Raw genomic sequence first — 12,160 nt, forward strand, 5'->3', positions numbered from 1 at the left:
TGAAATTTAGTTCAATCATAATATATTGAATCAACAAGAAAGCTTCTATACCTATAGATCGTTACTGGACTTCACATAAAGTGGCCATTAGTCTTTCTCCATATAAATTGGCTTTCGAGTTGGAAACAATTGCTCCTTTAGAATCCTAGTTCCCGACATGCGGGTTGCACTCTCAAATTGGCTCCTTCCATAAGAGTCTCTCTCTTTTTGGCTGGAGGTTCTAGCCTAGCTAGATGAAGACCAGATCCAAAGTTCTTATCTTCTATCCAAGGTGCAATTGGGATCAGAAGTATTAAACAAATTGCTTGTCTAAGAAGCAACTCTTTCAAGTGGGTCAAGTAGTCCTAGTATTCTGTTGCACCAAATCCAATGCCTTTTACCTTAAAGAACCTTCAAGGAAACCTTCTTCCTTATATTGTTCATGGGTCTCGATACTAGAAAGTCGTGGCAAAACTAGTCGCTACTTGGACCAAAAAACATGTCAATGTGAGTTCCCCTAACAATAGAATATGTTTACTTAGGGAGGAACATACTTGTAACATCACCGACAATCACCTAAATCTCGAGAAGCTCTTCATACCAATAATATACTTTATCAAGATGGGTAGACTTCCCTTTTTCTTTTTTACTCCCCCTCTAAAAACTGTGCGAGCGGATCTACCCTCATACACCTTAGACCAAAATGCTTGCTAAAGTTTTCATTCCATGGTTCAAGTTACCACCCCATTTTCTACGGAAACAAGGGAGAAGTAATTGACTGATTCAAGATATTCAAGTTTGCTCTACAAATATATACCATAGATTGTTGTTTGAATCAGTAAAAAATGCTGCTAGAATATATTTTGCCTTGATCCCACAAGAGCCTTCTTTGTCCGAAACAAAAAGAGAATTTTGTAACGTCTTGGGGAATATTTTTGTCCTATTCATCAAATTATCCCCTACTTACTAGAATAATTTTGAAAAATAGGGTTTAAATCGTTCCAATCTTCTATTTCAGACTTATATGAACCTCAGATCCCTACTAGAAACTCTTGGTACTAGAGAGTGAAACTGCATGTGCAACCGCAAACAAACAGGATCACAATTCTTCATTACCACAGCTGTAGCTATGCTTCATGTCATTCTTTGAACCAAATGCACTTCAGTCATTAGAAAGCTTTTACATGAGGCTAGCATGCATAGCCATAATTAAGGAGCTTTTCAACACCTTCAGGGTAATGAAGTGCCACCTGCTCAGCTGTAAAGTAAGACCCTGCACCCATAGGCTGCCCTCAATATCATGAAGATGCAAAAAGGTCACATCATGTTACTGAGATGCAACAGACATTTGATGACTGGAAATAAGAATCGGTATATTATCTGGTGCTACTAGATAGGTAAACACGGTGAATGCTGTTGTTTGTCAATTTTCTGCGACAGGTTGGGCACTTCTTTTGGCTTGCAATAGCTGCTAAGATGCATGCCCTGCAAAAAACATGGCCACATACTGTAGAAGTTTCCTCTTTCATTTTATCCATACAAATGGAGCATGTTAACTGCATCTCCTTAGTAGGCTCTGTGATTGTTTGTGCCAGCTTTCGCTTCTGAAAATTGGCCAAAAGAACAAGATTGTAAGCATAGGCTTCCCACACAACCCTCAAAAGCGTACTGTCATGATCAATGTTTTCTTTTCGCAAGGACATCACAAAACTCACAACAATCATAAACACAAAATTTAGTGCGAAAAAAAGTTGCAAACCCTAAAGTGAGGACAGCCAACAACCAAACAAACAGAAAAAAAGAAACCTCCATTGACATACATATAGGGTCTGTCCTGTCTGTGCAAATGTAACAGACTATACTATTGTCCCCACCATACATATATGACACATGCTACTTGTGCATCTGAGCCTACTTAAGATTAAAATGCAGCCTTTATGTGAAAGATAAAGGCCAAGGAAATCAACAAGCACTTCATCCCCTACTGGAATGCAAAGATACAGCTGGTAGAAAAGAGGTTCAAACAAGCTTTTCACAACTTTCCCAGCACTTCCTGTGAATCAAGTGGATTATTAAACGCTTGAGATAGCTCAAATTTACTGACTCAATATGGCTAGACATGAAGCTACTTACACTCCCATTTACTGCCATCACAGAAACTTTCCTATCAATTTGGAAAGACCAGTCTTGGAACCCATTGGAGAAATCCACCAAACCTGACCCAACCTTAAACAAGATCTGGTATCACAATAAAACAGAGTATTTCTACAGCACAAGAAAAGCAACAGACATAAGGATGACTGCTGCAATTATATCCTTAATATCATTTCTCCTTTGCAGACCCACAGGCTAAAAAGCTTTTGGTTAGCCACCAGAAAACCAACACATTCCTGCAAGAAATCTACTACGTGAAAAGCATCCAGCCAGCAATGGTGCATGCCAGTACTGAGATCTTTGGGTTCAAGACCCCCTTCAGCTTTCAAATTCGATTACAATAGCATGCAGACAAGGTGCATAAAAACCGTTTCCGACATGCCGTTGCTCCTACAGAAGTTCAGGTGAGATTAATTATTCTGGAATTTGTGTCTATTGCTACCAATTACAATTAAATGGGCAAAAAAGTTACTTTCTGATGTATTTCTCCACAAGTATACAAGCATTTTCAAACTATGGAAACCTCAACCAGACAAGAATGTACAGCTAAAATACTGCTAGAAGATACATAGTAAGGTCCAATAAACCAATCAATTCCTAACCTTGTAGAGAACAAAAGTGGCTTTCTTGAAAACTTTTGTAAACACCACAAAATATCTCCACCTTACCCCAGAAGCTGTGATAGTTAATTCGTCATCATTTCCGGAGGTTAAATCAATTGTTGTACTTCGAGAAGCTCTGGTGACCCCACCAACAACAGCCTTATGAGATGATGAAGTCCCTTGAAATAAGTTTGGTACATTTCCTGCACTCATGCAAAAAGGAAGCTAAGACTCAAACAGTGACAAACATACAATTAACCAAACAAATCCTAGAATCCATGTTTTCCAATAACAAGGCATGCCTAAACTTTTGGCTGCCTAAAAATCCTCATACCATTTCACTCATATTGCTCCACCCAAAACCTCACACCAAAAGCATGGGCATGCCAAGCATACCTAATAATTTTGAAAAAGTTGAAAGACACGAAGATACACTAGCTCCATGCTCGCATTCCTCATAATAAGGAGAGTCTAACGGGGCCTCAAAAACACTGAATATGGCCATGTAGAACATTAAATGTACTACTTGTCACACATCCAAGTTGTAGCAAAAATGCAGAGAAGGTACACGAGTTTACCAATAGGACTTAACAACTATTTGTCACTGAGGGATTAAGATGTGTGATTGTTGTAAGAATAGAGGAATGTGCCTGAGACATGGCTTGGCTTTTCTGAATAGACTTGGCAACATAAGACAGCATTGCCATGCAATGTGCTATTCACTTCAAGACATCATTTACAGACACACAACATGGCTCACACATATAGAGTTCTCGCTGCAAGGAATATCCTTTGCAAACCTTTATCCCCAATGGGAAACAAGAAAGTACAAGAGCCTAAACCAAACAAGTATAAACTTAAGTAAAAGCCACAACAGTAGATTATCTAATATGGTCCTTGTTATCCCCTATTCATTCAATCCCCACATCCTAAGGTTGAGTATCTGCTTTAGGTTAATAGTGGATGCGGAAGACCCTTCACTTGGGCATTGCAAAAAGGGAGGTTTAGATGAGACGGTTTAAGATAGCCCAAATAAACAAATTGTGTTCATTTGTGTCGAGGATCCTCACTTCTCTGCTCCATGCCATGGACAAACAACTGAAATTGTTGCACAATGAGAACTGATTTGGAAGAACACACGCATGCAAGTATACAAGTATTGTTTAATGCGATTGCAATCTGAAGACTGTCGATGGATGGCCACAACTGACTATTGATAAATATTTTAAAAAACTAACTGGCTGCACCAACATAATAACTAAGGTCAGGCTAATTAAAAATGATTCAAGTTGACCAATTTGAAGAATTGGTCCACCTGAATAATGCCTTTTTATAATTATATGAATATAATGGTATCTCTCGGAAATCCTGGAAAATGATTTGTTAGAGGAGCACTGCACTCTCTTCCTAACGACTGAGACTACAACTGCACTACCCCTAGAGAACTGCTACTAGGAATTGTTGGATGGTCCCAAAGCATCTGCTTGCAACCTGGACCTAGAAATATAACAAGTGAGATTGAGTGGCCTTTAAAGTGAGGATTCTTGCATATTTGATAGCATTCATCCCTTTTCTAAGCTCATCAAGTAGTGTTCTTGGCTCCATTGCCCTATCTTTCACCCTTGATCTTGAGCAACCACCTCACTCATGGCAGCATTTTCTTGTCATCAAGACCCTTGGAGATCATCTACTCATCAAGACCCTTGGAGATCAGGTGCAACCGAGATTCTTTCATATTTATAAGCCAAGGACCTAAGGAAATCAATGGATGTCAAAGGAAAAAGTTGTCTTAAGTAATGTTGCACAAATATAGGTGGTATCTGGTGCCAAAAATTGGTCTGATACATTTTATTAGCCATAAGTGTCAATTGGTGACACTAGGGATTTGGCATTTAATGGTACTTAATGTCAATTCGGTGGCTAAAGAAGACCAAGGAACACTTGGGAGATGAATTGGCCTAGCCAAATTAATTGTTGATTGGTCAGACTAACTTTTTGGGCACTAAAATAATTATTAAATTAAAATTCAAAATTTTAAAGTTATACAGATAATACTAAAAAATGGGATTAGAAGGCTGCCACTTGGCAAAGCTTGCCCATGAAAGTGGGAAAGACGTTTTAGAGGCTGGGGAGAGATAAAGAGGGTCATTCCAACCTTGTGCAAGTTGAGAGAGAGAGAGAGAGAGAGAGAGAGAGAGAGGCTACCATATTCTTCACGAAAAAAAAGGAAGGCTACCATAGCTGCTAAAACAATTGATAGGCCATTTCCAGCTAGCAAGAGACCCTCCATGAGCTGGAGGCATGCCCTAAAGAGACTACAGCAATAGGTGACAGTAGTTTAAGGGCTATGTCAGCCAAACAAACATCATATCCAGTGTGTTCCATCAATGAAGACAGCTTTCACCTAGATAGTGCAGCAGCTGATTTTTTCCATTTTCTCGTGATGGAAGTCTGAATTTACTCTCTAGCCAGCATTCTCTCTCATTCAGCAGCCATTTCCCTGTCGTGCTCCAAAGATTTCAACATTCTAATTCTTGGAGGCTAAGAAATTGCATTTCTCTTTGCTGCAAGTCCTAATTTACAGCAAAAATTAGGGTTTGACAGCAACCTCAAGAAACATGCCATGACATTGAAGCCTCAAGAATTATTTTCAAGGCTGAGATTTAATTCTTAGCAAGATTCGCGTGAGGGACCAGCCAACATTTGAATTTGATTTCTACCACGTTTTCTGATCAGCCACATCATCTACAACTAGTGAAGTGCTGAACTGCTGCATTTGTGATCTACAGCTACTGTACGAACTGCCACATCATCATGCCTACGTTTTTACTGCTGTCACCCTGCCATGTCGTCATACCTGCGTCTTTGCTGCTGTCAGCTTGCCACATCATCATCAGCTTGCTACATTTGCATTCTTCTCTCTCCTCTACCTATCCGACACCACACACTATTGCATTCGCTGCTGTCACACTAATTCAACACCACACACTACTGCATTTTCTCTCTCCTTTGCTGTCCATCAGACATTAATCCGACACTGCTACAATTGCTGTTGTCCGACATCTGAAGGTTGCCTTGCTGCGTTTCGGGATCCGTTTGGAGTACGACACACTCCGGCTCAACACCTCTGCCTTGGTCCTCGAGACACGAGTTTGAGGTACAGTTTTCATTCTTGCACTGTTTGTTTGTTGCATGAGTATTGTATATTCAATATTTAGTCATTCATTCACATTTCCACTATGTTCATTGTCTCTGAGCTACCCTAACCTAATTGTGTTATTTTTGAGTTTATGCTTTGTCGTATGCTTTCATTTATGTTTCTACATTAGGGCATTTCTTCACATGGTATCAGAGCAAGATTCTCTTCCATGAAACCTCAACATTGATCTGAAAGCCCCTTCGCAAGAAATAGGAACAACAAAAGGGCAAGATGACTTCGAACACATCTTCACAATCATCATGATAGTCTTGGACACATCGAGACACAAGAGGGAGTGGGTTTCACCGCTTGCTCCTCCTTCTAACATGGCCAAAGAGTCTTCGAACTACCATGGAGTCCACAAACCATACAAGATCTCACGAGCCGAATATGATTTCACCCTCATGTATCAAGCTGAAGCCCAAATCAAAGGTAAATTTGAGTTTTTCTTGTCAGTTTCGGTACACCGGTCTAATGATTTTGTAGAAAGGAAGGAAGCTCCACAGTGGATTGGCCACCCTAACATGGAAACTGACATGGAGTACAAACCATTTTCCTCTCAACCACCGTCGTCTACATCTTTTCCATACACTTCTCCACCTGCATTCACTCCAATCTCATATGCCAAGTACACATGCTACTATTTCTCAATCTTTTGAGTTTACTACCTCTTTTTCGCAAGATATCAGAGATGCTCATGATGCAGGAACTCTTTAAACTAAGTATTAGTTCATTAGCCCTGAAGAGGATAGGGCTTTTTAGTGAGTGCTCCATCTTTTCCTTCAAGTTTTACATCACCTGGTCAATTTGATTTTGGTGATTCATCATTTGCATTTAATGGACAAAAGGAACCTAACACATTTCCCACATCTACACAAATGACAAATCCATTTAATCTCCCACCAATCCCACCCATTAGTTTCGCTACACCGTCTTTTCAGCCTCCATTAAGTGCACCTTACATGTCTTCACACATCACACCAAGGGGTCCTTCACCCTTAGGCACCCCTTTTAGCACCTCGCCTTTTCCTCAACTGGGTGGTGTCTCCATGATGAAGGGTCATCCTCCCATCCCCACACTTTCTATCTTTTCACAACTTGGGAATGCCACCCAGCCTTCACCAAGTGTTAACAACTTCTGGATCACAATTTCAACCCGCGGTTGTGTCAGTTTTGACACTAACCGGGGCCCTCATCGCATTTCCTTGGATGATGTCTACTATGTCCCACAACTAGGAGTGAATTTATTATCCGCTCAACAACTTTGCCAGTTGGGTCGAGCAGTCTTCTTCACAACAACCACAATCAAGATCCTTGACTCTCAAACAGGTTTAGTGATTGCTCGTGGTGAGGCACAACCTAGTGGCCTATACCACATGACAGTTTCTTTCCAAGCCGATAGCTAAGTACTTTGAGTTCCACCGCTTCCAAACTTTAGTTGCTACATGAGAGCCTACTAGCAATGAGCGTCTTTGGCATTTTCGGTTAGGACAGCTTGAATACAACTCTCTTTATGAGTTGTCACGTCGTCAAATGGTTGATGGCCTTCCAAGTGTGAAGCTATCACGCGATGTCTATAAAGCTTGACAACTTGGGAAGCAACACCATACCCCATTCCCTCAGCAGTCTACACATAGAGCTGAGATGCCTCTTAGATTGATTCATGTTGATCTTTGTGGTTCAACATCCACCGCCACTTTGAACGGTGCATTGTATTTTTTTTTAAATTGTGAATGATCATGCTTGTTACATGTGAGTATACTTTCTCAAGCCTAAATCTGATATCTTCACATATTTTTCTGCTTGGGTATTGCTCATGCATAACCAAACCAATCATCATGTAGGATGCATGAGGAGAGACAATGGGGGGTAAGTTCACCTCCCATGAGTTTTTCCAGTTTCTATAGAAACGTGGCATTTCTCGCCAACTTATCTCTACCAACTCCTCTTCATAAAATGGAATCGTAAAGCGTGGGAATAGGACTATCATGAATATGACACCCTCTATGTTGTTCACACCAAAGCTCCCTGAGTGCCTTTGGGTCGAGACTATTAACACTTCGATGTACATCCTCAACCAGTGCCCAATTGCAACTGTTCCTCAAAGGACTCTATGTAAGTCATTCATTGGCTCTCAACCTATAGTTTGCCACTTTAGTGTCGTTTGAAGCTGCACCTATACGCATCCCTATAGATCTGTGGTAGGGATACTCCTTTGATTAATTCACACTAGGCCAAATTTAGCTTACTCAATTAGTTTTCCTAGTCAGTATTTCACTGCACCTAGGATGTTACATTGGATTGTATGTCTTTGTGTTTTGAGATATTTCTGATGTACCTATTCTTATGGCCTAACTTGTGGATCTAGTTTATGTTTGCAAGGGTACACTAACTCTGATTAGGCAAGAGATCCTGACATCTGATATTCCCATAGTGGCTATCTCTTTATCTTAGGCGCAACACCCATCTCTTGGGCCAGTCGTAAGCCAAAAACAGCAGCGGCTTCCACGGCCAAGGCTGAGTATAGGGCTCTTTTTTATGGTACCACAGAGACTTTCTATTTAAGGAGCTTACTAGTGGCACTTCAGTTCCCGTGCGACTTTCCCACCATTGTCTACTGTGACAACTAGAGTGCTATTACCCTTGCGGGCAATCCAATCATTACACCACGGACACAACATGTGGCAATCCACTTTCACTTCACCAAAGAGCAAATTGAGCTAGGCACCATATGCCTAGAGTTTTGTGCCTTCATCTGATAACTTTGCAAACATATTAAACAAGACTGTTAATTGGCTGGTGTTGGAGTATATTCTACCCAGGATCAGCTTGGGTACACCTCCTCTACTTCTTTTGATTGAAAGGGAGAGTGTAATTCTCTATAGCTTTCCCTTCTAGTTTAAGAGGGGGCAGTTTTTTTCTCTTGGTGGTGATAAAATGTTGTTTACAGTTTCGTTTTCAAACAGTTTTGTATATTATACTTTGTATCTTCATCTAAATCATCAAGATGACATGATTGTAAAAAAGTGCTTGGATAAGTGAATAACTTCCTTGCAAAGGCACTATCTAAGTGGCACCATTGCATAGTATTTTGTATGAGTATAATCACATCTAAATTGCCTCTTACATAACTCCAGTACATTGGCATTCTATTCTGTTAAACATGCATCTGTGCGCATTTATCCCTTTTCAATCTTTCTAAGTGGTTGACTCTGGATCCACTATATTCGGGCCTTGCATAGGGCAATCTCCCTTGCTTGCTTAGCTTCACTAGCTTGCTTTTTGCACATCTCTTTTGCTTCACCACATACCCACCATATTTACTTCACACACCACTAGCCTAATTCTTCGTCATCAATATCATGTAGTGATAGGAATAGCCTGTTTATTTTGTGAAAGCCTTTGAATTTGGCTGCTAGTCTCGCATCCATTACTTAATCGACCACCACCTTCCCTTTTTGAAAACATTCCTTATCAAAAATTTTAAAACCAAAAAAAAAAAAAAAAAAAAAAAAAAAACACACACACACACTCTCTCTCAAAAACTTTTAAAAAAGGTGGTTCCATCTGTCTTTGCAAAACTTGATAGGCCACTAGGCAAAGCACCCTTTGTCCGATGCCCTACCCTCTCTGGGGTGACCACTTGAACTCCCTTGGTAAGATAATCATCACCTCTGTAATCTTGGTAGGCCACTAGGGAGCAACTGTATATCCTTTGTCCAATGCCTTGGCTACTTTGGCATGGGACGCCTTGGGGAAACAACACATCAAACAATAACACTCAAAGCTTTGTGTTGGCTGTCCTTTCTAGCTCAATTTTTGGGCCTAAGAGAGGGTCCTAAAACTTTCTATAAATAGGTAGACTGCCCTTCATTCAGCCCAATCTTGTTTTTGCAAGTTTCAAGCCCTGTAGCTTCGCTACTCATATCCCATTCGCAAAGGACATCTCAACCGAAGCTGCCCATTCTTCTCTACATCCATCAAGCACATGTTTCCAACCTCCATCACGCAATCTATGACAGAGCCTGACACAGAGCTAAGTCTGAACACGCGATGGATAACACACACAGAGTAGAGAGCAATCGAAAGGAGATTGAGCAGGACACCTTTGATATTGGGTACAAAGACTGGTATACCTCTTTAGGTTTTTGGATAGATATATATAAAAGTGCAAATGTGCTAAGGGTGTGTTCACACCCGTACACATATAAAGGCACGATGGCCCTTTATTTCCAATAACCTCCCACCTAAAGGCAATGTGCCTTAAGAGAAGAAAAGAATCAGCTAAGTCTAGGTATGTACAAAGCTGAAATACATATACCTATCCAACTCCCATCATCTATCGGCAATGAGCGAACCGCTCTGCTGAAAGACCCTTCATGAGAAGATCTACAGGATTATCATCTGTATGTACTTTGACAAGCTCAATGCTCTTGTTGTCAAGTACATCTCTAATGAAGTGATACTTCACATGTATGTGCTTCGTCTTTGCATAAAAGACGGGATTCCGTGCTAGTATGATAGCACTTTGACTATCACAATGGAGAACAGGTAATTCTGTAATGCCAAGCTCTCCCACCAAACGTGCATGCCTCAGTGGCAGCCACATACTCTACCTTTGTAGTAGACAATGCAACACACTTTTGTAGCCTGGAGATCCAAGATACTGCTCCTCCTGTGAAGGTAAACACATACCCAGAAGTCGACTTTCTACGGTCCGCATGACCAGCATAGTCTGCATCCGTAAAGCCAACAATAAATGCCTTCTGCTTTCCAAAGCAAATGCACAAATCCTTTGTGCCTTTGAGGTATCTCATAATACATTTCACTGCTTCCCAATGCTTTTTACCAGGGTTTGCCATGTGTCTGCTAACCACTCCCACTGCAAAGGCAATGTCATGACATGTAGCAACCATACCATACATCAAACTACCAACAATTGAAGCATATGGTATCTTGCCCATTTCAGCCTTCTCATCATCAGATGTAGGGCTGACCTCTGCACTGAGTTTCATATATGGAGACAGTGGAACCCCAATTGTTTTTCCCTCCTCCATATTGAAACATTGCAAAACCTTGGAGATATACTTCTGCTGAGATAGATAGAGTAATAATTTTGACCTATCTCTAAGTATTCGCATGCCAAGAATGTGATTTGCATCACCAAGATCCTTCATGTCAAAGCTGCCATGAAGACTTTGCTTTAGTGAGTCCAAGGCATGGGTATCCTTGCCAACAATCAGCATGTCATCTACATACAGAACCAAGATAATTAGGCTGCCATCTGCTGCCTTCTTGGTATACAAGCAGTGATCCACTTGACTTCTATGAAAACCTTGAGAGTGCATAAATGTATCAAACTTATGTACAATTCTCTTAGTACTTGTTTCAGCCCATACAAACTCCTTTTGAGTTTACATACCATCTTCTCTTTCCCTTTTCCCACAAACCCTTTAGGCTGCTACATATATATATCTTCATGCAAATCACCATGTAAGAATGCAGTCTTTACATCCATCTGTATAAGCTCCATATCTTCAGCTGCAACCAAGCCCAAAATGGTTCTCAATGTAATCATCTTGACTACAGGAGAAAAGATCTCATCAAAGTCAACTCCATGTTCTTGATTGTACCCCTTCACAACCAATCTTGCTTTTACTTTGGCGAGGAACCAAAAGTGACCTTCAACTTATAAACCCATTTGCATGGAAGGGTTTTCTGCCCTTTGGGCAATTGCACCAAGTCTCAAGTGCAATTTTTCTCAAGAGATTCCATCTTTGACAACATGGCTTTATCCCATTTCTTGATGTCCTGTCTATCCATTGCTTCCTTGAAGCAAGGCGGTTCACCACAGTCTGTCAACATGACATAATCAGCCACATTGTTTGCACCAAGAATGAATCTATCAAGTTGTCTAGTAGCCCTAGACGATCTTCTAACTCAATGATCATTGTTTGCTAGCTGTTGAGCCTGTAAATTTCCATATTCAGCTTGGTGTCCTGGCACTTCAGTCTGCAAATCAGCATTAACAGCTTGCTATCCTTGCTATTCCTGCACATCCAATAACTCATCATTATGGGCAATGGCTGGCTGATCATTTCCAATATTATTTTCCACATTTGCAGGTTCATTTATAGCAGGTATTTGCTGCTATACAGCACGCATTCTTTGCTGTCCAAAAGGTATTTCTTCCTAGAACACAACCCTATGGAGCTCCTCAGTCTTT

At 40.7% G+C, this 12,160-nt stretch overlaps 1 protein-coding gene across 3 annotated transcripts in view; it reads right to left on the reverse strand.

Annotated features, from left to right (window-relative positions):
- Positions 1-725: 725 nt before the first annotated feature.
- Positions 726-12,160, reverse strand: part of LOC148018982 (uncharacterized) — an 87,144-nt gene continuing 75,709 nt past the window's right edge. Inside the window, exons 4-6 of one of the 3 annotated variants that reach the window (XM_087701490.1) lie at positions 2,802-2,938; positions 2,113-2,205; positions 726-1,583 (exon numbers count right to left, since the gene is read on the reverse strand). In XM_087701490.1, coding sequence (XP_087557616.1) covers positions 1,356-1,583; positions 2,113-2,205; positions 2,802-2,938 — 458 coding nt within the window. In that variant the 3' untranslated portion in view covers positions 726-1,355. The remainder of the gene's footprint in view (positions 1,584-2,112; positions 2,206-2,801; positions 2,939-12,160) is intronic. The other 2 variants (XM_087701491.1, XM_087701492.1) reach the window with 2 other exon arrangements.

The sequence above is a fragment of the Lygodium microphyllum genome, chromosome 20 (assembly GCF_053477565.2).
Source record: "Lygodium microphyllum isolate KBCC chromosome 20, Lygodium_microphyllum_v1.1.10, whole genome shotgun sequence".
Taxonomy (NCBI): Eukaryota; Viridiplantae; Streptophyta; class Polypodiopsida; order Schizaeales; family Lygodiaceae; genus Lygodium; species Lygodium microphyllum.